The sequence below is a fragment of the Saccopteryx bilineata genome, chromosome 5, assembly GCF_036850765.1.
Source record: "Saccopteryx bilineata isolate mSacBil1 chromosome 5, mSacBil1_pri_phased_curated, whole genome shotgun sequence".
NCBI lineage: Eukaryota > Metazoa > Chordata > Mammalia > Chiroptera > Emballonuridae > Saccopteryx > Saccopteryx bilineata.
In genome coordinates, this window is record NC_089494.1 from 48,675,297 (window position 1) to 48,696,099 (window position 20,803).

Below are 20,803 nucleotides of genomic sequence, written 5' to 3' on the forward strand. Positions count from 1 at the left end.
GTGTACTGCCTTTCTAATTAGTTATGTCATAACAGTTGCTTTTATACAGCTTATTAAAACTTGATTAATTTTGATATATTCTTAGTTTATACACTATTTTTTAAATGAGCATTATCTTTGGAGTTGGAAAGTGTGTATTATGCTTGTCTAATAAATAAATAAATAATCTGGTCTAAAAATATGGAAAATAAATCATTTGCAAAGTGACCACTTTTCAATAAAGTCCTCAGATCCACAGTAATGTTTTATTTATGCTAATTGACAGAGCAAAATGATGTTTCTGATGCTGACATACTTATTGGTAAAACATGACATAAACCTGGGTTAATATTTAATTTAGTAAGTTTAAAGATACAATCCAAAATTTAAATTTAAAATTTTCATTTAATATAAAATGACCAGTTTAAAAAGAGATGTGGATCACTTTTACTTTATTCCTAAAAATAAAATTTTTATAGTTTAAAAATACAAAGTATCTAAATTTAAAAATATGACTCTCTTGATATAGGAATGAAATGATGCAACTAATTGTCCTGTAATCTATGAAGTATTCTAGAACTAAGATTTTAGTTCACAAAAATTGAATATCCACCAAACATATAAACAGAGAAATTGATTTAAATGTTACTAGTATTAGCTAGAATTCTTTTTTTTTCTTTTTCTTTTTCTTTTTTTTTACATGAAAACCCTACAGATTATGACTGAGTATAGAGTAGATCAGCTTCTACACTAAAGGGATAAAATAGAAATCATAAGAATTATTTAAGACTGTCTCACAAATTTCTTGAGAAAAAAGTTATGTTTTAAAAATTTCTAACTTTGGGGATAAGAATAAAACCCTTAATGACAATCAAAGTATAATCTTGAGAAACAAGGCTTGTATTTAAATTTGCAATATTTTTAAAATTAAAAAACAATTTAAGCCTATTACTATTTTTTAAGTAAAAAAAGTCTTATACCTGTAATTCTAATATTCTATGGAGCAATTTCTTATATTTTTCCAGTTTTATTTCATATCTATTGCTTTTTACAGTTTTAATTAACAATGCACTAATCATTTTAGCTATTTTTATCATTTTATAATTAATACTTTTTATGTCACTAAAGAGTTCTTTTTGTTGTTGTTGTTTTGTTTTGTGACAGAGAGAGACAGAGAGAGGGACAGATAGGGACAGACAGAAAGGGAGAGAGATGAGAAGCATCAATTCTTTGTTGCGGCACCTTAGTTGTTCATTGATTGCTTTCTCATATGTGCCTTGACTGGGAGGCTACAGCAGACCAAGTAACCCCTTGCTCAAGCCAGCGACCTTGGACTCAAGCAGTTGAACCTTGCTCAAACCAGATGAGCCGTACTCAAGCTGGCGATCTCGGGGTTTCGAACCTGGGTCCTTTACGTCCCAGTACAATGCTCTATCCACTGTGTCACGGCCTGGTCAGGCTCACTAAAGAGTTTTTAAAACAACCATTTAATCGGGTAAATAATATTATATTTAGTAAACTGACAACAGTTTATTAAATCATTCCTCTATTTTTGATCTTTAACATTGCTTTTAATTTATCCTATTAATAAAAAAATACTGTAATGGACATTTTTAAACATAACCTTTTCCATATTTTGAATTACTTATTGAGGTTACATTCCCAGAGACTTGGGATATTGTGATCAAAAGGTATATATCCTTTTATGGTTCTTTTCATTTGCTTTGTTTCCTTGTTTGTTTATTTTAATTTCTAAATTAAATTTAATGGGGTGATATTGGTTCACAGGAACACATACGTTTTGGGTGTACATCTCCATGGTATGTGAACTGTTCATTGCATTGTGCCCCTATCGCCTAAAGTCAAACCACTCTCTGTCACCATATATTTGGCCCCCTTTGCTGCCCTTCCTCCAAATCCCCTCCCTCTGGTAACCACCATACTACATTCTATATCTCCTAGTCTCAGTAGTATATTCCACATATGAGTGAAATAATCTAGTTCTTAACTATTTCTGATTGACTTATTTCGCTTAGCATAATATTCTCACATTCTACCCCTGTTGTTGCAAATGGCAGTACCAGTCATCCCTGGCCATACTGCGGTTCACTTTTCGCAGTCTTTCTGTATTGCAGATTTTTAAATTGCATATATCTCTTTTTGTATCGTGGATTTTTTGCTATATCACGTGATTTTGTTGTACATAGGTATTTTTATATATTTATTATTTTAATTATTTTTTGCGGTAAAATAAGCATTTTTCTAGCCTAAAAAATTGAAAGTGTTTTTAAGAATGTTGGAAAGTGTGTTGGGAGGGTTTATAAAGCCTTAAAATATATATAAATAATAGAATAAATATGATTGCTACTTCATGGATTTTCGCCTATCGCAGAGGGTTCTGGAACCTAACCCGCATGATGGGTGAGGGACCACTTTGTATTTCATAGTTTCTCATGGCTGAATAGTTTTTCTATCTACTCAGTTTCATATATATGTACATCTTCTTTATCCAATTTTCTATTGAAGGATACTTTGGTTGTCTCCATGTCTTGGCCACAAAGAATAATGCTGCAATGAACATGGGGGTGCATATGTCTTTGCAAACAAATGTCTTCTAATTTGGGGGGTAAATATCCTAGAGGGATTGCTGGGTCATATAGTAACTCTATTTTTAACTTTTTGAGGAAACACCATACTGTCTTCCATAGTGGCTGTATCAGTTTACAATTCTACCAGCAATGAATGAGGGCTCCTTTTTCTCCACAATTTCTCCCAACACTTATTATTACCTGTCTTGTTGATAACAGCCAAGCTAACAGATGTGAGGGTTATCTCATTGTAGTTTTGCTTTGCATTTCTCCAATAGCTAGTGAAGATGAACATTTTTTCATGTATTTGTTTGAACATCTTTTCACAAGAGAGTTATCTGTTCAGGTCCTCATATTTTAATTAGATTGTTTGTTTGTCAATGAGCTTTATGAGTTCTTTACATATTTTGAATATTAACCCCTTGTCAGAGCTGTTGTTTGCAAATATCGTCTCCCATTTTGTTGGCTGCATTTTTTATTTGTTGTTGGTTTCTTTTGTTGTGCAGAAGCTTTTTAGTTTGATATAGCCCATTTATTTATTTTTGCCTTTACTTCCACTGCCTTTGGAGTTAAATTCACTTTTTATGGTCTTGAAATAATCATCTCAAAAGTATCTTAAAATCAATATGTTGGAAACAAAATCACAACATCTATCTTTTCCTAACCCGAAGCATTTTTTTTCCCACCATGACCCATCATTTTTAATAATACCACCTGCAAAGTAGTTTTATTAGCCAGTAATTTAGGAATAATCAGAGACTTCTTAATGTTCCTCCTACCATTCTTTCTTCATACCCTGTGATTTAATCTTCTAACATACCTTCAATCTATTCAGTTTACTTCATATCCTCTGCTACCACCAGCAGTCTTGTCTTAGCAGACTCAATGTTTACTTTACCACCTTTATTTAATTTTAAACAATGTAGCCTGAACATTTTCAATGATTTAGACTATATATAGGTCTGATTTTGTCTTCTTTTGCTTTCAAAACTTTAGACTTCTTATTGTAATTTATTTAAAATCAAGAACATTAACTATTCTGTTATTGAATATTCTGCCTAATATTTCCCACTCCCCAGCATAGTGAATGTATTCATCTTTCAGATCTAACCTTTAGCATCATTTTTTTTTCAGTGAAATCTTCCTGAATCCCTTATTGTAGTATTTCTTATTTCTGAAACTGCAACTTGTTACAGTGGACATAAAGTAAGACCACCAACTCTGCAAATTTAAAATTAATACAGCTGACACCCTCAGACAAAACAATCTCTCTCTCTCTCTCTCTCTCTCTCTCTTTTCTGCATACAGTAGCCCAAAATGTTTAAGCATATTGCATTTCTGAAGGACATGAAGTTAAGATGTGTATAGCAACTGTACTGCATGCCAGAATCAGTGGTCAGAAAGGGAACAAGAGTCTCATAAAATTCCAAGATTTATGTATGGCCCCAGACAAGATTGAATTTATCAATGATATAAATATAGTCTTTAACTAATCTCATAAAACCAAGTACAAAATTAGCAATGCTTCTTCATGAGAGAGTCTGTGATTTAACCAAACAAATGCTTGCTGTGAAGTAATGAAGTAATAGTGGGATTGCCAAGTGAAAACAATGCTACAAGCTTGAATATATCAATAAATGCTAAGTATCTGATTCCAAATCTCTAATCAGCCCAGTCATTCACCCTGTCTATGATGGACTGAATTTGTAAAAGGAAGAGTAGATGTCATTTAATTGGCTTATCAGGATGGTGAAGAAATTAAATAAAGTAATGCTAACTAATCAGGGAATAAAGATATCAAGAATGTTAAACCAAAAATAAAAAAGAAAGACAAAATATGAGGGCACAATAAATGGCTTCAAGAATCCAAATTACGCCTGACCAGGCGGTGGCACAGTGGATAGAGCATTGGACTAGGACTCAGAGGACCCAGGTTCAAAACCCCGAGGTCACCAACTTGGATGCAGGCTCATCCAGCTTGAACGTGGGATTGCTGGCTTGAGCGTGGAATCATAGACATGACCCCATGATCACTGGCTTGAACCCAAGGTTGCTGGCTTCAGCAAGGGGTCCCGGAGTCCCCGGTAAAGGTACATATGAGAAAGCAATCAATTAAAAACTAAGGAGACTCTCATCTCTTTCCCTTCATGTCTGTCTGTTTCTCTCTTTGACTCTGTCTCTGTCACACACACACACACACACACACACACACACACACACACACAGAATCCAAATAACTATGGGAATAAAGTAAATAACATTGTGATAAGTTTACACAAGAGACGATTACTAGAATTATTAATGGGGCAATCACATTGTAAGGTATAAAAAAGTCATATCAGTATATGGTACACCTGAAACTAATATAACCAATATAACATTGTATACCAACTATACTTAAATAAAATATAAGTTAAAATAATTTTAAAAAATCCAAATGACTATAATTGGGAATAGAGTTTATATAATGACATAGGAAAAAAAATATTTGGCTTGATTTTTAAAAACTCTAACAGTTAAACAAAATAGAAAGAAGCCCGAGTTGACTAATTAACTTTCCTAACACTCAAGATTTTCAGACAGAAATTAGACGTCAATCTATCAGCAGTTGAAAATGAGTGATCTTTATACTGGGTTCATAGCTGGACCTAATGATCGATAATGTTATTTCCAAGCTTAAGTCTATGAATGAGCAGTAGTAATTTAATAAAGATATATAAAATGAAATTTTTGAAATTAAAATACATAATTTCAGTATCAGGTAAGTTAGCATTTGTGAGTTTTTTGCAGGCTAAAACCATCTACACAGATAACTTTATTATTGATTAAGAATTGAAGGAAATCTGGTTCAATATGTTTATTTCTATATTTCTGTTTCTTGGATTTAAAAGATCAATTACTATTCAATCAATACTCATAAGTAAGTTTATTTTGTAATTAAGGCTTGAAAATTAAAACCAGAATTAATTTATATCTTCTATGGAAAATATATTTTAATGATATTTTAATTAAATTTATTGGGATGACATTGGTTAAAAATATATAGGTTTCAAAAGTACAATTATATGATACATTATCTGTATATTGCAACAAATGGAAAATACTTTTTAAACAATTAAAATCATATATATACATAATGAGTGCGTTAGCTTTAAAGAGATAATCTGTAGGCTCATATCTTTTTTAAAAGAGAGACTAGAAATTTACTTATTCCCCAAATATTTTCTCATGTTTCACATATAAATAAGCCTTTTTTTTCAAGGAGTGATTTCTAAAACATCAAGAGCCCTGCATGTGATAAATGCTTGAATCCGTTTGCTAAATTCGATGCTTTAAAAATAATGTATAACATGCTACATAGGCAAAATTTATTAAAGCTAATGAGTGTCTTGCCAATATATGAAATTAAAATTAAAATTTTTAACTAATTACATTGCTTTTACTTAAAGTATATACCAAATGTACAATTAACTGTTTATTCAATATAGCAAACTAAAAAACAAACAAACAAACAAAAAAACCCTTTAATGATGAGTTAACATAACAGGTGTGTATTATAAACTTCAGGTGTAAGCTAATTTTAATTTAATGTAATATAGTGATTAAAAACATGGACTATATTCAAAGCTTGCCAATACCCCTTATTGAAAGTATGGACTTAGCCTGATTCTGATTTTTAGTAAGTTTCAATTTCTTTATAATTGCTCATAATGTTTAAAATACTGAGCAAAGAAGACTCAAATAGTACCTGGCATGTAGGAATTTCTCAATAAATGGTAAGAAAAATGCTACGATTAGTTTTTCATTAGACTATATGAATCAAGAAGGTACACAGACTACACTATATAGTCATCTAACACTGCCCCTTTATGATAGAAGTACAAAGTTAAAAGAAAAAGAAAGTTATTGCGGAGTTACAACAAAAAGCTCTGGAAAGACAGAGGAAGGAAAGACTCATTCTAATTCATAAAATCGGAAGATTCCTGAGGTGATAATCTCACTGAAACAAGTGTTAGAATGGGCAGAATTTCAAAAGGTAGATATTGTAAACCACAAGAAATGAAGAGAATATATAGTTCAATATATAATTTTATGTATGTTCTAAATAGTTAAGTAAATTATCCAGGGTTCCTCCCAATCTGTGTCCTCTCTGTTTGGCTTAGTAATTTTATTGGACTTTAATTGTTTTTTAAAAATGGAGAATTTGAACAGAAAGAAGAAAACACAAATTAATATTTCCTTCTTGTTATACATTATCAGGCTTAAGGTAAAACATGAGAAACCCTCTTCAAGTGAGACCCAAATAATTAGATACTTTTTCATATGTCTAGACATCATTATAGGAGAGTGGTTAAGAGGACATTCTCTACGTGCTCTCACCTTGTCCCTTGTTGCATAGCATAAAATAAGTTCTCTTGTTTCTTAAATCTCACTTTTGCATCTTTAAATCCATATATTATTAGTATCTATATCATAGATTTGGTATAAAGGCTGCTGAGATATATATGCAGCATTAAGGAGAATGTCTAGATTAGAAAACATTGTCCATTATTGGCATAGTTATCACTTATTACCCCATTAGAAGACTATTACATAAATATTTAGCCCTAATAGACATAGTATACCAGTCAGCTCTTTAAACACAAAATTAAAGATCAGATTTCTAGTTTTATATGTGCCACATTTATAAAGAAGTTGTTATAATGTTCATGTAGGAAACCAGTAATGAAAGAAATTTTTTTCTTTTAATAATTTTATTTTTTTAATGGGGTGACATCAATAAATCAGGATACATATATTCAAAGATAACATGTCCAGGTTATCTTGTCATTCAATTATGTTGCATACCCATCACCCAAAGTCAGATTGTCCTCTGTCACCTTCTATCTAGTTTTCTTTGTGCCCCTCCCCCTCCCCCTTTTCCTCTCCCTCTCCCCCATCCCCCCGTAACCACCACACTCTTATCAATGTCTCTTAGTCTCAGAAAGAAAATTTTATAACCAAATTAGTATAATATTATCAGAAAAAATGTGCTAGGTAAGCAAGTCAAAAATAACAAAACTGTTTTTATGCCCACAAAATGCCATGAAGCTTACTCAGAACTTGAATCATATTAAAGAATTCATAGTCATTTATTTTAAGACATTTTTAATATATACTTCTCAGAACTATCTACTAAAATAAGAAAAACCACTATCTACAAACTATTCACTAAAATGAGAAGTAATGAAAAGTATCTCCCAAAATTAGGGTTATAAAAACAGAATCATCTCTGCCTTCTTTACACATCTCAGAACTTAGCAAAGACTTTGTATGTAGTAGGCACGTAAATTTTTAAGAAATGAAGACATGAACTGACTTGGAAGCTTATTTGTAGCACTGACTTTCCCATGACTTATCATGACATTGGACAAGTCCCTTGTGTTTGTCTGGCCTTTGTTGTCTCCATCATCAGAATAAGACTCCTTAAAATTCTAATCACTTAGACGTATTTATGTGAAACAATATCGGAGACTGATGCGAGACTGAAGTCAGACCAAGGCCACCTCAGAAAATGTTGAATTGAATGGTTAATTAAACATGTGCATGTAGTCAAGAGCAATAGAAATATTAGCTTTCTTCCAACTAATTCCTAGAGGAACTGATGTTTCACAGAAAATCATTGTGTATAAAAAAGTGATTCAATAGCTCCTTTCTGCTTCTTAAACCAGCTCTTTATCCTAGAGTCATTCTTGCTTGGTCTTTGGTAGAGATAACATTTATTTTTCCCATTTGTTAATTGAGGATCATTGATCTAGCCTAATAAAAACCAAGAATTATACAAAAGTTGATTTAGGTTATAGTTATTTTTTATTTAGACAGAGAAAAATATACCACTCATCTATGCTTTAAATTAAAAACAGAGAACATGAAACACTATTTACCAGATGCACTTCAGTTTTATATTAGAGCTAATTAAAGGAAAGAGTCAGAGTGGGAGATAAAAAGAAAGGGAAGAGAAAGAGAACTTTGGGATTTGCCAAGCCCTGAAAGGCAATGACTCCAGTTCATAATGATCCTTGGAAAAACATAACAGAACCCTTTAGATAAAAAAAATAAATACACTTTACTGGAATTGGTTATAAATTATAGTTTAATTACTGATTAAAATCTGAGAGCATAGCAAATCTTGTGCTTTCTTTCAACCCAGACACAGGGCTTCATCTTTTTGCATATAAAAGAGTGCATATAATATCTTACTTGAATGAAGAAAATGTGGTTCTTTTATTTAATATCTTAATTTTGCTGACATTTCACACACTGATTTCAAATAATTTTAAAGGCAAGTGGCATATTTATGACCATACAGACAATGATATTATTTCTATCAAGTTAAGATAAGGTCCTAAATAAAATTCAGCAAAAAAAAAAAAAAAGTCTGTCTAGTTGGTAGGCCAAAGCTTTGTCAACTTAATAAAATAATCCTTCAATGCGAAGATTTTTGTTTTTCAGGACAAGTGACCTAACTTCTCATCTTTTATTATTTAGATCATAGCTGAATATATGTAAACAACACTGTGAACTTTTATCTCATTTCTAGTTTCTTCATTTATCTCTTGAATTAGAACAATTATAGTTATCTTCTTTAAACTATAATTTATCTTGGCTATAGCTGGTTGGCTCAGTGGGAGAGCATCCACCCCGCATGTGTATGTCCTGGGTTCAGTTTCTGGTCAGGATGCACAAGAGAAGCGCCCATCTGCTTCTCCACCCCTCCCCTCTTGCTTCTCTCTGTCTCTTTCTCACCCCCTCCTGCAGCCATGGCTCAATTGGAGCGAGTTGGCCCTGGTGCTGAGGATGGTTGCACAGCCTCCACCTTAGGCACTAAAAATGGCTCCAGTTGTAAGGGAGCAATGCCCCAGATGGGTAGAGCATCACCTCCTAGTGGGCTTGACAGGTGGATCCTGGTCAGTGTGCATTTGGGAATCTGTCTCTATGTCTCCCTTCCTCTCACCAAATTAAAATAAATAAATAAATATATAGATATAGATATAGATATATAGTTTATCTTCTAAAAACTTTAATGATTCAATCTTTAAATTCACTTTAAACAAAGCTAACTATTTAAAGAAATTCCACAGTGAAACATAAAGAACAAAATTTTAATCTATAAATCATACCTTGATATACCTTTTCTGGCAAATCAAAACTTATACCTAATTTTTTTTAAAAAAAAAACTGACAAATTGGTACTGTCAGAAGTTTGATAATGGCTGAGTTCAGAAATTGTCATCTAGTGGTTCTGGAATAACAAACCTCTTAGTGCCTATCCAAGATCATCATTGCTTTCTCAATTCTAGCATATTTCACTCAATGGAAGGTCGTTATGCACTGTGATTCTGAGAGAGAGCCTATTCTGTTGTATGACTTCCTCCAGCTTGACATTGGCTATTATTTAAAATAACTATATTTTTCATGTAATAGTTTATTAGATTATACTTACTGGGACTATTTCAAAATTTAAGAATTTTAAACAATGCGGTAAAATATGCATCTCCTGCAGACTGAACATAGTGAGAGCTGAATACATTCTTATTCAGTAATGCAAGTCTTGGTTGGAGAGCTTTTTAAAAACGTCCATTGTAATTATGTAATGAAGGCATTGCATTTCTACCTTAGAGTATCAGATTTGAATAATGACAGAGTGATGCAAGAAGTAATGAATTTACTCTAACAAAAACCAGTCTGACTATAATGTAATTGATATTACTGGCTTATGGAGAAGAGTCCCAGGAATAAAAATATAAAGTAAATAATTATATTAAAGAATTTGAACTTATTTTAAACAGTAAATTTGTTATTAAAAGCTAAAACAATATTAAATATCACATATTTCTATTGATATTTTTTCTTATAAGGGTATTTGATCAATTTTGCTTGAACAGTTGAAACTAAGTACAACTTAAGCATAACTAAATTTTCCTAGGAATAAAATGACAAAAAATAGCTAGTGACCCATTCATTGTTTGGTATAAAAACTGTTTACTCACTTGAATGGATTTAAACTTTGTAATTTAAAATACAAAACATAAATAATACAATATTTTTTCCTCCTCAATGTCATAATTTATTTTGCAAACTGAGTTTTACTCCTGCAGACAGTTTATTTTCATATATATGAGGAGAAAGTCAAAGTAAACTCTCTAAACTACGGCATCTTCTTACTAATTAAGAAAATCAAAAGCCAAGAATGACTGGATATTGTGTTAACAATATTATTGTGTTAACATTTGCTGATGGAACATTAACATGTAATAAAAGATTATGAGCTTTAGAATAAAATTCCATTCCATAAATCATACTCTTTAAATTTGTTTCCTTATCTTAGAATGGGAAAAACAATATGGAGTTTTGCTTTATGCTGTGTTAACATTGTCTGTCCTTCTTGCCCCTCAAGCCTTTTAAGCTTTAACAATAACTTTTTTTAAAACTTTGACTCAGTATGGCTTCTCTGCTGAGAATGCTTTTTCTTCCTTATCTTTTCCGATTTCAGATCTTAAGTATTCCTCTCACTCTGGCCACACAGTCTTTATCTATTTCTTAATCTTATTTTAATTTCTCAAAAGCATATAACAGTATCTGGAATTACATTATGTAATGGATACGTCTATTTACCCTCCACTCTCACATGAGTAACATGAGATCAGGGTCTTGCTCTCTCATTCACAACTGTTTTCCCAACATCTAGAAGCTGTGCATAATATATTACTTATTCATCAATAAATAGTTATAAGTGACTAAATAAATATTATAAGAGACAAAAGCCTTATTACTGTCTTAAAAACTTCAAAATTCAAATTCAAGAGATCACTTAATAAGATTGTGACCTTGAGCAACTTACCTCAATTTTATTAAAGAATAATGATACTTCAAAGGAGTTGCTAAATGAGATAATAACTATAAAGTCTAATCTTTATGCCAGGGATACTCTAAATAGTGGCTGCTCTTAATATGAATTTGATCTCTAACAGGGTGTTTTTTGGAGCGTAAGAATCACAAGCATTCAGAAAGCCTGACTGTTTCTTTTCTTTGTTTCCTGTCCATTAGATGAAAATGAGTTCTTGTACTAGGGCAGTTTATACATGAGAGAAAATCAGTTGGCCCCACAAAATGAGCATGCCTTGTTACTTGTGTAGCTCATACTCTTATGTTATATTGAATGAGCAGCCAGAGAGGCCGGGGCTGGGGAGGAAGAAGCATGATGGAGCAAGACCAAACATTTTCTCCTCCAGAGGGATTTTCATTGAGCACTTGGATTGAAACACTCTTGTATGCTTTCTAATCTGGCCAAATGGACCACTACCAATCTCCAAAAGAAAGCCATTTGATGTAGGTTATGTCTACTTTGTGTCATACATAATCAAGTGACTCCATCAACTCAAGGTTTTTTTCAGTAGACAAAAGATAGCCATACTGCTTGGCTTTTTAATACAGTTATTGCTTTCTGCTTATTGCTTTTGACAGTGTTCAGATTTCCTCTTGGATACATAGATAATGCTTTCTTGGGAAAATTTCTGAGCATCTGATAATTAAATTAGATAAACTAACATAAGAAAGCAGTACTTGGTAGGCGGGACTACTTTTATATTGCTTGTATTTCCTCTTAGTTTTGCTCAGGATTAGTATTGAGGAAAGTAGTTTGGAAATTTCTCACTCATGTGAAACCAAATAGGAAACAAAGACAAGTATTTTTTCCACAGAACACTCTGAATATGGGAGCAGAATAACTTGGGGTCAGAGTGAAAATGGAAATGGTAATTTGGAGATAACTGAGAATGATGAGATTCCTTAGGAAGACAATTGAGATATGGAAACTGTCTCTCAATGTTAAATTCTTATGTTTTATAACAAAAAGATGACAATTTGCTGTTTCATTGTATTACTGAAAACATGGGCAGTTTCATATTACTATGGTGAATGTGGATGCCATTTCATTATTAAAAAAACACTAGAGAACTTAATTAAAAGCAGCCATATTCAATAACTATGTTAAAAATACTAGCTGAGTGTTCATCACGTTAGATATTTTGCTATACACTAGACATAATTAATCTCATTTAACCTTCCAGTCAGTCCTATAAAGTACTACTGTTATCTCTATATTACAGATGAGAAACTGAGGATTAGAGTTTTTAAGCGACTTGCCCAAAGTCTTACTGTTCATAGGTGGGATAGTCCAGATCGACTCAGGCTTTAAAACCCACTCTGGTTTGCATGTATTGATTGATACTACCTGCTTCTAATTATTCCAAAAGAGAGCTGAACGGCACAGTTATATTACCATGAAATATAATGGTTTTGTTCACACACTTATACCAATTGCTTGTCAAAAATGCATACTGAAATAATTTCTAAAATAACTGTTCGTAGAGAATATAAAATTAAAACAATCCAGATCCACAAAGTCCATTTTCTATTCTGTGGTTATGCTAGGATAGTAAAGGGATATGATAGCATTTAAAGAAAGTAGAGAGATTTTTTTGTAAAACATTCTTTAAGCCTATAAAGCACACTTTTTAACATATTGAATAAAGTAAGCACATTTAAAAATTTAGAGTAGGTGAAATTGGTTGTACATTAATGTTTATAAAATACCTGAATATTTTTAGGGTTCCATTAAAATAAACTAGTATGTTTTCCAAGGGCAGGTTTTGGTTTTCCTTTCCAAGTTGATTTTATTTGTACTAATATACTGACATGTGTTAGTGAACATGTTTGGAATAAAACAGTATTCATTGCTAGAAAAATCTGAGCCATTGTACCAATAGACATTGATAGAAAGCATATGTCAAAAGAACATCTCTCTGCACTTATGTTAGACAGAACCTGGAGGGAGAAATGGAAGAAACTAAAACAATAGCAATAGGCTGATCTTGAGGACATATTTACACAACACAAAGTGAAATGATTTTGCAATGGTCCAACTCATTATAAAAATATGGAATGCTAAACTGGATATTCAGGGTTTCTAAAGTGGGTATTTAATTTGAGTTTATATAAGGTGAATTATTTATGTTGACTTTTGTTTGGATAATTTTGTGAAAAATTGTATTGAAATGATTTTATATGTGCTCTTAAGTATTTGAGTTTGATATTAAATCATTCATTATGATAAGATTTTATTCTATTCCTTTAGAATTTTGCCATAATATGGCATTGTTTGTGTCTGAAAAGGAAATTCAGAATATTCTTTTATGACTGTTTTCACGATAAGCACATCTTTAGAAGAGACTAGGTAACAGCAGTTCATTTTTAAGTCCTTAATTTTTAAGCTAGATTGAGTTGGGAGCAGAGTCATCAGAAAGAAGGGAATTTTTTTTTTTTTTTTTTTTTTTTTACAGAGACAGAGAGAAAGAGAGAGGAATAGATAGGGACAGACAGGAATGGAGAGAGATGAGAAGCATCAATTATCAGTTTCTCGTTGTGACACCTTAGTTGTTCATTGATTGCTTTCTCATATGTGCCTTGACTGTGGGGCTACAGCAGACTGAGTAATCCCTTGCTCAAGCCAGCGACCTTGAGTCCAAGCTGGTGAGCCTTGCTCAAACCAGATGAGCCCGGGTTCTCCGCGTCCCAGTCTGATGCTCTATCCACTGCACCACCGCCTGGTCAGGCAGAAAGGAGGGAATTTTGAGAGGAACAGAAACATAAACTGTCATAGAGAAGAGAAGGAAGTTTAAGTATAACAAAAAAATTTAAAATTGCTTTTCAGCTAACTATAGCTTATTTTCAAACTTTTCATATTAGCATTATAAATATCAACAAGTGTAATATAAACACTTAGTTTTATGTTCCTTGGCTCATCTTGCTGCTTTTCTATCCTGAATTTCTAGCTTTGAAAGCTTTCTTTAATGTTTGTTTTCCTCTATTCCAACTTATTCTTTACAAGTATATCTGATTTACTGGCTAAGTAAACCCTCCTAACTCCTTTTGTATAAACACACATACACACAACACATGTACATATCCTAACCAATGGACTTGAATATAAATACGTTCAGCAGAAGAAGACAAAATAGCCCAGTTAAAAAAAACATTTATTTTTTCCCATGATAGTAGCTGAGTTATTTAAATTCTATTACTAAAAATGTACATATTTTCATGGGTAAGCAGTTTTTCCCTAAACAGTAGTTGGCACTCAATAGACATGGGATACGCTCAAGGTAGGTATTTTAAAAATACAGGTATTTTTGTCTATTTATAATATTTATCATAGAAGAGTTATGAATTATGAGAAATAAACCCCACACAACCTAAATGATTTAAAAGGAATGTTCTATACTAGACGCCTATTCATATTCATTAGTTTTCTGCACTCTCAGTGAACACAAAGTACTCATGTCACCACTGTGGCGTTTTTATTGATAATAGAGCCATCTTTGCCTCTGTGTTGCCATTCCTTAAATAATAACATGAATCATGCCCTTCATTGTTCAAAAATTTTCAAAGATACTTCTTTCTATAAAATTTCATCTAATTCACTCTGTAGCTTGATCCCAACCGGTCTCTCACAATCCTCATCAACTGCATCAGGTCAAATGAAAGATTTTAATAAAAAAAATACCACCAGTTCTCATCTGTTTTTATTTTGATTAACTCCAGATGGACTTTACATACTTGTCAGTATACGACTGTCTTAATTACATGCAGTTATTAATCCAAGAACTACTCATTCACAAAACTTTTCACAGAAGACTACCCAATAGCACTCACTTCTATGGAAGGCATCTATTGAAAACCCATAAATACTGATTTGGATTGAATTCAGATCCTTTAAAATTCTAGAGCTATATATAAAATCATAGCTCTATGGCTGAAAGAAATTTCAAAGACTATATAGCCTAAAATTTGCATTTTTAAATATGGAAAACCTTGTCATATCCACCTAATTATAATATCCTGTACATCTTACTTGCATAAATTTATAAAAATGCAAAATAAGTTTTTAAGCTCCTGTAACGAACTGGTCCCCATATCTTCCTATATATGTGTTTGTTTTAATATTAAGTATTTAGTCTTGAATGGATTTATTTCTTTTATTTTAAAACTTTACCCATAATAAACCTTCAAAAAAAGCTTCATAATGGAAGTAATACTTGAGTTGGACTTTGAGTATACATAAAGCAGTTTGCCATATATGGACAAACTTGCAGCATAATGCAAATTCAGTCTAAAGACTGGCATTACTTGTCATTAATGAAAACTTTACCTGAAATCTATTTCTATATGAATTCCATATAGCCAATTCTTTTATTTTTTTTATATACATGAAGACCTCCAGTAAATGGTGGTAATATTCTCATATCTTATATCTGGCTGAACAACCTCAGTGAAGCTGAAGTTCAGTGAAGCTGAACAAGCCTCATCAGTTGCTAAATCTATATTTTTTATCAATTCACTATTCTAAGTACAATGTTGTCTTTCTCACTGTTGTTCTACATAATCACCACCACCAGCACTACCACACAGAGGTTATATAAACAGAACAGCCATAAACAGACTAAGTAAACAGAACAACCCAATTAAAAGAGCATTATCTGTGTGGGAATCTGACAGACTAATCCAAATTTTCAAAATTAATTAGCTGCATTTTTTTATCAACCTTCTTGACTCTCTTTTTGCATTTCAGAATGAATTAAAATGTTAATCATATTGAAAGATTAAGAAAAGTTTATGTGGAGACCTGATATAGACAAATTTCTCATCCCTATGTCTACTTCTCCTGAAGCAACTCATTTGTCTCTGTTTTAAGAAACCAGTGGTTTTTCCTAATTAAGATTTTATCATGAATGACTCAGGGGAAAAAAAATAATTCTTTCAAATTTGGAGCAGCTGTTCTGAATTATAAATGTGTCTTATTTGAATGATTCTTAATTAAAAATGTGGAAACATTTTACAATGTCATCACACTTTGTTTTCTCTTGCCTTTTAGGAGCTTAAGTTGCCAAAGGATTACTTTGCACAAAAATCTGTTCTTCTCCTTTGTTTTTAACTCTATTGTAACAATAATTCATCTCACTGGTGTGGCCAACAATCAGGCCTTAGTGGCTGCAAATCCTGTAAGTAAAACGAGGTGTGTCCTTAGGTTCAAAGTGTTAGTGGGAAAGATGTGGGAGAGGTGAGAGGTCTTATGTATATTTTAAAATCTGACATATAGAAGCCCTGGTCGGTTGGCTCAGTGGTAGAGCATCGGCCTGGCGTGCAGGAGTCCCAGGTTTGATTCCCTGCCAGGGCACACAGGAGAAGCGCCCATCTGCTTCTCCACCCTTCCCCTTCTCCTTCCTCTCTATCTCTCTCTTCCCCTCCCACAGCCAAGGCTCCATTTGAGCAAAGTTGGCCTGGGCACTGAGGATGGCTCTAGAGCCTCTGCCTCAGGCACTGGAATGGCTTTGGTTGCAACAGAGCGATGCCCCAGAGGGGCAGAGCATCGCCCCCTGGTGGGCATGCCAGGTGGATCCCGGTCGGGCGCATGCAAGAGTCTGTCTGACTGCCTCCCCGTTTCCAACTTCAGAAAAATACAAAAAAAAAAAAAAATCTGACATATAGAGAGTATATGTAGCTATATTCAAATCTAGAAAAGTAAAATATCTCAATATTTCTCAATTCATAATAACTGAATATTAAAAGAAAGAATTTTTTTTTTTGCTTCAGTTATTTACTATATATGTTACACATATCTTCACTTCAATTTATGGCTAGAGTCCTGCTACTGGTAGGACATAAGAGTTTATGAGTATATAACATTCACTCAATCTAATTTTTAAAAATCAACCAATTAACTATATAGTCAGAAAAAAACAGCACATGAAAAATGGAAAATTTAAATTGTATTTTTGGTATCTAGGTGATTTTAAAAAGTTAATAAAATCAGAGATAAATGAAGTATTCACCTCTTATATAATGTTAAACTTTATGATCATAAAATTTTTAAAGGGTTCTAATGTATCACTAAATATTTATAAATTGTTTCCTTACAATTTATTTGAAAGTATAATTTTTTAGGGTGGGTATCAAAAGATAAAAATAAGTCACAGAGACTATTATAATATAAAACTATATTTTTAAAACATAAGATAAAATTTACTCATACAAATGTATATATTCTTTGTAAGCTCTATGTTTATGTAAGCTATGTTTAAACTATAATAGCTGCACACATAACAAACCTATTCATTTTTTAAATAATATTTTAATAATGTTTATAAATATAGTAAAGTTTTATATGAATTTTTGAAGGGGTTTTGAGGAATTTCGAAGGGTTTTGAAGGGATTTTGAAGGGGCACACACATATATTGTATATATAAAGTGGGTTTTTTTTAAGAGATTAAGTTATCTAGTTTCTGAAATCAAGGAAGGGAAGGAATTTTCACTCAGTGAGTCAATAAACAATACTCTCATGTGTGTTTTATGTGTGTTTTTAGGGTAATTTCCAAAATTCTAAAATTCCCCCCATTGTTTGCACATGTGCATCCGGATTGTTTAATTTTGTATATGTTCCACTCTAAAGTCACTGGGTGAGGAAACACACCAGGCTATAATTAACAATATTAAAAAAACAGCCAATGTCCTGCCATTTTAGAGTGAATTTCTCTAGAGCAAGGAGATCAAAGTTCTATCATAAAGCTGCAAAGCAAAAGATTTTAAATCTTAGATTTATAAACAAAGACACTGTGCTTAACACAAAACCTCAAATTGTATATACTTCATTTTATATATTCTTGGAAAATTTTTTGTCTTTTTTTTATTACAAATACCCAGCATAAAGATATTTTTCTGAAGCATGCTTTAAGTTATTTTTATCATGAGTTTATGGATTAATTTCAAAACCAAGGTTATAAATTAAAAATTCAATTACATATGAATATCTAAAAACTATATAAAAATTTTAAGCTGAAGTCTAGCATTTCTATATAATATAGTGGAATAACTTTGAGAGAGCTTTGCTAACATATAAGCAAATGTTGTGTTTGACATCAGTCCGTTATTTAAAATTTAATGTCATATAATCTGAAAAAAATATTTAATGAAAGAATAGGTTTTATAAATGTCCTTAGTCAGAAGGCATTGTGCATAGTCATGAAAACAAAATTGGAATTACAGAACTTGTGTTCAGCGTTTAACTTCGACTGATGTTATATGAATATTAGGAAATCATTTTTAACTTTTTTAAGTAGTTTTTAATATATGAAACATGTGATTAATATTAATTCATGCCTCAGAGTTATTTTAAGGATTAAATAAAATAATATATATTAAAAATGTTTTAGATAACTCATATACAAATGTTATTGTTACTATTCTATGATAACTCAATATTTATTTTCCAGTGCATTTCATTTCCAATTTTCTTTTTAGTAAAATGTTTATATATTTAAAAATGATAACTGCCACTAAATATTTATTGAGTTCCAGATTGCAAATTAACCTGATGGGAGTACTTGCCCATATATTTCTGGGAGAGCTTTTAATTTATTTCCCTTGCTAAGAGAGTAAACTGTATTTCTCATTTCTTTGTGTTTTCTTTACCCTGTATTTGAAACTCCCTCTTCCTGTCTCTTTAAGAGTAGAGAAGAGAAAGTGCCAACCTCAGGAAAAGAGGAAGGGAAACCAGTATTTTTGCTTCTTCTTACCTACATGAAAACCTCAAATCCCATATTTGGATAAGATAAAGTAGAGGCTTATTAGATTATTATTTAATAAGTATAATTTGCACTGGTAGCAAGTAATATGTAAGACTTTTCAAATATTTGGTACTTTTCATGAATTCCTTTGTAACATTAAGATAATTACTAAGATTTTTCTAGCAGAATGCAATAATCGCAGAGTTCATAAAGATATAATTAAAATAAATAGATATAAAGTCATTCATGTGTGAAACTTTTACACTTAAAATTCCATAATAACTAAAACACATTTAGAAAATGCACTTTCACTAAATGTAGTAGATTTGGAATATACACATTTCCTTAGCAGTATACAATTAGAAATCTTTAGAGTCAATGGCTCAAACTTTAGAGGTATCATTTGATGAAAATGAAGCCTGGCGTTTTATAAGTTTAAATCAGTTGTGTGTAACATTTTGTGTACAGGAAAGAAAATTCCATGTTTCTATATAACTGAGCTAAAGTAGACTATTGCTTTATATGTGAATTCATAAGCAACTAAATATTGATTGCTTTACTTTTTTTTCTCACAGGTTAGTTGTAAAGTGTCCCAGTTCATTCATCTTTACCTGATGGGCTGTAACTACTTCTGGATGCTTTGTGAAGGTGTTTACTTACACACACTCATTGTGGTGGCTGTGTTTGCAGAGAAGCAACACTTAATGTGGTATTATTTACTTGGCTGGGGTAAGTCCCATTGCATGTCTCTGCTGATTTACCCTATTAGAAATCTTTTGGAAGATGGAGAGTCTTTTTGTAAAAAAAATATACTTAATAATTAGTTCATAAAATTTCAGGTAATTAACCTTTGCTTACTGCTGTATATTTAAATATTTAAATAAAAGACCACTGATTCAATATTTTCAGTAGTCACAGGTCAATTATTCAACATTTTTTTCTATTTGCTATTCCAATGAGTATCTTGGCTACATGTGTAGAATTTGAATCATGAATTAGGATCCAGTCTTTGTACTGTTCTGAATCTGCTTTTTCCTCAAGTGCAAAATGAGAACATTGGGTTTCACCAGCTTTGACCTTCCCTTTTAAAAATGTTTAAAAAAGAATTGTCATTTTACCTTATAGGGACCAGTTATTGAATAAGAACATGCAAAATATCTATTTTTGCCATATAATATCCTGATATGGTATTATTCACAAAGCAAAGAATGATGCACTTCTAGCATTTAAAAGAAATAACAGGAATAATGCAAAATAAAAATGCTGCAAATAAGTTCAATAAGACTAGTTTTCAGAAACATAACAAATGATACTGTATCTATCATCTATCTATCTATCTATCTATCTATCTATCTATCTATCTATCTACCTACTTCCAGTCAGACAGTAGATATAGATATATACAGTTTTGTATGCACACACGTAGTGTTTGGTACATTCAGATTACCTATGTAAAACATTTCTTTGAAAGATCTGATTTAGAATACTCAAGACATGCAAAATTTCTGATACATAAGACATCTCTCTCTTCTTTCTTTTTGTTTTTGTATAGTCAGTCAGTCTCATCTTCTTCC

At 31.9% G+C, this 20,803-nt stretch overlaps 1 protein-coding gene across 3 annotated transcripts in view; it reads left to right on the forward strand.

The window, feature by feature from the left end:
• CALCRL (calcitonin receptor like receptor) overlaps positions 1-20,803 on the forward strand; it is a 100,618-nt gene that overhangs the window by 68,464 nt on the left and 11,351 nt on the right. For all 3 annotated transcript variants that reach the window (XM_066280339.1, XM_066280341.1, XM_066280340.1), the window contains 2 exons: positions 16,540-16,666; positions 19,805-19,958. In XM_066280339.1, the coding sequence (XP_066136436.1) occupies positions 16,540-16,666; positions 19,805-19,958 (281 nt within the window). The remainder of the gene's footprint in view (positions 1-16,539; positions 16,667-19,804; positions 19,959-20,803) is intronic.